General features: G+C 48.0%; 1 protein-coding gene across 1 annotated transcript; it reads left to right on the top strand.

Moving 5' to 3' along the window:
- The first annotated feature begins 2,377 nt into the window (after positions 1-2,377).
- On the top strand, positions 2,378-4,682 carry LOC141041922 (bidirectional sugar transporter SWEET6b-like). Its single transcript, XM_073509499.1, has 5 exons — positions 2,378-2,967; positions 3,104-3,320; positions 3,446-3,607; positions 4,152-4,271; positions 4,390-4,682. The coding sequence occupies exons 1-5, from the start codon at positions 2,888-2,890 to the stop codon at positions 4,549-4,551; spliced, it is 741 nt and encodes a 246-aa protein (XP_073365600.1). The 5' UTR covers positions 2,378-2,887; the 3' UTR covers positions 4,552-4,682.
- The last annotated feature ends 246 nt before the right edge of the window (positions 4,683-4,928 follow it).

The raw sequence follows: 4,928 nt of genomic DNA on the forward strand, positions 1-4,928 counted from the left end.
ACGCATCACCAAGATCAATCTATGGAGTCATCTAGCAACGAGAGAGAGGAGTGCATCTACATACCCTTGTAGATCGCGAGCGGAAGCGTTCAAGAGAACGGGGTTGATGGAGTCGTACTCGTCGTGATCCAAATCACTGATGATCCTAGCGCCGAACGGATGGCACCTCCGCGTTCAACACACGTACGGTTGGGAGAGACGTCTCCTCCTTCTTGATCCAGCAAGGGGGAAGGAGAGGTTGATGGAGATCCAGCAGCATGACGGCGTGGTGGGGCGCCCCCCACCCCCAGGGTTTCCAACCCTAGGCGCAGGGGGAGGCCCATGGGGGGCGCACCAGCCCACCAGGGGCTGGTTCCCTTCCCACTTCAGCCCATGGGGCCCTTCGGGATAGGTGACCCCACCCGGTGGACCCCCGGGACCCTTCCGGTGGTCCCGGTACAATACCGGTGACCCCCGAAACTTTCCCGGTGGCCGAAACTGGACTTCCTATATACAAATCTTTACCTCCGAACCATTCCGGAACTCCTCGTGATGTCCGGGATCTCATCCGGGACTCCGAACAACTTTCGGGTTACCGCATACTAATATCTCTACAACCCTAGCGTTACCGAACCCGAAGTGTGTAGACCCTACGGGTTCGGGAGACACGCAGACATGACCGAGACGACTCTCCGGTCAATAACCAACAGCGGGATCTGGATACCCATGTTGGCTCCCACATGCTCCTCGATGATCTCAACGGATGAACCACGATATCGAGGATTCAATCAATCCCGTATACAATTCCCTTTGTCAATCGGTACGTTACTTGCCCGAGATTCGATCGTTGGTATCCCAATACCTCGTTCAATCTCGTTACCGGCAAGTCACTTTACTCGTTCCGTAATGCATGATCCCGTGACTAACTACTTAGTCACATTGAGCTCATTATGATGATGCAATACCGAGTGGGCCCAGAGATACCTCTCCGTCATACGGAGTGACAAATCTCAGTCTCGATCCGAGCCAACCCAACAGACACTTTCGGAGATACCTGTAGTGCACCTTTATAGCCACCCAGTTACGTTGTGACGTTTGGTACACCCAAAGCATTCCTACGGTATCCGGGAGTTGCACGATCTCATGGTCTAAGGAAATGATACTTGACATTAGAAAAGCTTCAGCAAACGAACTACACGATCTAGTGCTATGCTTAGGATTTGGTCTTGTCCATCACATCATTCTCCTAATGATGTGATCCCGTTATCAATGACATCCAATGTCCATGGTTAGGAAACCGTAACCATCTATTGATCAACGAGCTAGTCAACTAGAGGCTCACTAGGGACATGTTATGGTCTATGTGTTCACACATGTATTACGATTTCCGGATAACACAATTATAGCATGAACAAAAGACAATTATCATGAACAAGGAAATATAATAATAACCATTTTATTATTGCCTCTAGGGCATATTTCCAACATATAGGAGTTACATGACCATCTTGAAGTACAAAAGATAGAATAAATCCTATGCTATCCTATACTTTCTAAATAATCACTATACTCAATAGCAGTAGTGTTGACTGGGTTAGGAAGATGGAGGAAGAGGTCTGCTAGAGGGTGGAGAACCTTTGCGAAAAGGGAAACCGGTAGACATCACATCATATAGCGGGAAGCCGATGACTTCAATACGTCAATATTAATAGTAGAACCTTTGAGTTATTTGGGACAGACCGGAATAGCTATTTGATACACCTTCACGACCTGGGTGGAAGAATTTGTTAGAATTTGCTCATTGGTACAACAAAAAACTCGTGGCCGCATGATGTCTATCCCCTGCAACCGCACTACGGTGCAGCGTCCGTCGCGGCACATCAGGCAAGCCGCGCTGCAGTAGGCCCTTGGAGAAGGCCACCGACTGCAAGCAACACCATTCCCGTGCCTCCAGGCCACCTCCCGCTGCTGTCGTAGCGCTTGTCTTCTCTCTGCAAGCTCCTTGGGGGAGAGGACGGTTATGTAGGAGAACGTCATGGGGGTTGTTGCAATGGTGTAGAATGCTCGCTGGTTATAGGCGGAGGAGGCATGGGGCGGCACAACCTTAGAGGAGAGAGGACCGATATAGATAGGACTTGGTGGAGCGATTTGTTTCTAGGTTGTAAAAAACGCGGTTAAAAAACGGAGAGCAAGAGTTGGGTTTTTTTAGGATAAAAATCGTTGAGGGGGGACGTTAGGGCGTTTGATCGATGGGGAGCGAGGTAACCAAAGGAAACAAAATGACCTACAGGCTCCACATTAATAGTAGAAAGATAATTGTATATTACTCCCTCGGTCGCATAGTGTCAAAACGCTTTTATATTTAGTCTAAAAAAATGCTCTTATATTATGGGATCAAGGGAGTAGAGCACAAACAGCACTTCATGGCCTCCGGTAACACGCGTGTTGGGCTTCCGGAGTCGTTGGGCCGACTGGGTCGGTCTTTGGCTTTGCAGTGTCCTTGGGTGACGCCGGCTGGGTTGGTGTTGGTCCTTGCTTCTTTGCGTACGACTGTATGGGGGTTATCCGAGTAGGAGTATTGTTACGTGGGAGAGGAGCTAGCTTCTAGCTGCGTGATCCTTTTTCGTCTGGAAAAAGGACGCGGGCGAGGAAGACATCGACACGGCCGTTGAATGAGAGCACGGCCGGAGAGGGAGTTCAATAAGGACTGAACCCAAATCAAACCGTTTAACCTACCCGTAACCATATCCACATCAGATATAACTTGGGGAAGGCGAAGGGGAACCCCCTGCTATATAAGTTCGGCCACCCACGCCCCAAACAAATCAGAACCAACCTTCCTCAAGTCGTGTCTTCCCCCGAGCAATCGAGTTGTGTTCCCGGCGATCGATCGATCTAGCTGAGCATCATGGTTTCCGCCGATGTGGCCCGCAACATCGTCGGCATCATCGGCAATGTCATCTCCTTCGGCCTCTTCCTCTCCCCTGTGTAAGCCCTCACCCCTGCTTCCATAGTCTCGTCTCCCTCTTGTCTAATCTGTATACATCGAAGGTGGTCGTGGCTTGTGGGTAGTAGCTAGCTAGGGCATGAATCTGATACTTGTTTTCTGCTTGTACGTACGCAGGCCAACGTTCTGGCGGATCTACAAGGCCAAGGACGTGGAGGAGTTCAAGCCGGACCCCTATCTGGCGACGCTCATGAACTGCCTGCTCTGGTTCTTTTACGGGCTCCCTATCGTCCACCCCAACAGCACCCTCGTCCTCACCATCAACGGCATCGGCCTCGTCATCGAGGGCGCCTACATCATCATCTTCATCATCTACGCGGCCAAGAACACAAGGGTACCTACGTGCCACCCTCCTAATGCCCCTCATCCGGCCTACTGTCTCTTTTCGGCGTTAGTTTCTGTACAGAAGATCCTCCTGCATGCCCTAACCCATGCCATGTGCCTGTGCTGTGCGTGCAGTGGAAGATGCTCGGCGTGCTGGCCATCGAGGCAGCGTTCATGGCTGCCGTGGTGGCCGGTGTGCTCGTCGGCGCCCACACCCATGAGAAGCGCTCCATGATCGTAGGCATCCTCTGCGTCATCTTCGGCTCCATCATGTACGCCTCCCCGCTCACCATCATGGTACGTACACCACCCCAACTTATGGATCGTCGACCCGTGATCTTTGATAACCTCTTTAACTTGTTAGTTCAGGTGGCTAATTATTCTGCGTTGTGCACGTATGGTGTGGTAATGATGCGTTGTCTAGAAAAATACCTGCCTATAATTTATTTTTAAAGTTCTAATGGATGCTTTTGACAGACCTTAATTTGTTAAGTAGTATACCTTGTTTGTTGTTGATTCTGCTTGAAAATCTATGCCATCTACAAGTTGCACCCACCTTTCATGTTTTAACGTTGGTGCCAAAACCCTGTTAAAAAAGTCCGAATTGAGTTGTTCACCTCTCACGCACCCAAGTTCTTCTACACTATGCTACATCATATATTTTTAATCAAAAAAGCCTACGGTTTATTTCTACCTCAAGGTAAACTTCCTTTACGGGTGAATTACTAGCTCAGGCTAATTGTTAATTACAGACGCTTTTACCAACTTACGAGTGTACTAAATACTAATATAACTCAAAAATTTAAGATGAAAGTAGTAACATTGTACTGCTTATTTGCAGGGTAAAGTGATCAGGACCAAGAGTGTGGAGTACATGCCATTCTTCCTGTCGCTGGTGAACTTCCTCAATGGCTTGTGCTGGACGGGCTATGCGCTCATCAAGTTTGACATCTACATCACGGTATGTACATACACATACATATTGGAAATAAGAACTCGCAAACCCAGCCAGACATACAATCAAGAACTCCTCAGCGAGGATTGATCTAACTGTTATGTCCCCTTTAAATTCTGTGCAGATCCCCAATGCCCTCGGTACAATCTTCGGCCTCATCCAGCTGATCCTGTACTTTTACTACTACAAGTCGACCCCCAAGAAGGGCAAGAACGTTGAACTTCCCACTGTCCTCACCAAAAACACCGTTACCAGCGGCAACGTCTCCGTCACCGTTGAGAAATAAACTTGGCTTCGTCTTTAGCCCTGAAGATTTTGAGTAGTTAATACCGGATGATACTTCAACAAGTTGATGTTAATTAGTACTACTTTTTGTTAGCTATCAGAGTCTTAGATTGCCTTTAATTTCGTGAACCATTGTCGTCTGTCCGAGACTATTAGTGCAAATTACAAGTGTATATAAATACCAATGCAGCTGAGTTATCCCAGAGATATATATTATGACACCATGTATGCTTGCCTGTTTTCAATCTGCTCTTACGTGATGATACGATTGATTTGTTAATTACAGCGTGTGATGGCTTTGTTAAATTAAATTATTCAATATCCATGATGTGTTTGTATTATGTTTCGGGCAAGGTCCTCTTTTGTTCTGCACAAAAA

Source organism: Aegilops tauschii, chromosome 2 (genome assembly GCF_002575655.3).
Source record: "Aegilops tauschii subsp. strangulata cultivar AL8/78 chromosome 2, Aet v6.0, whole genome shotgun sequence".
Lineage (NCBI taxonomy): Eukaryota > Viridiplantae > Streptophyta > Magnoliopsida > Poales > Poaceae > Aegilops > Aegilops tauschii.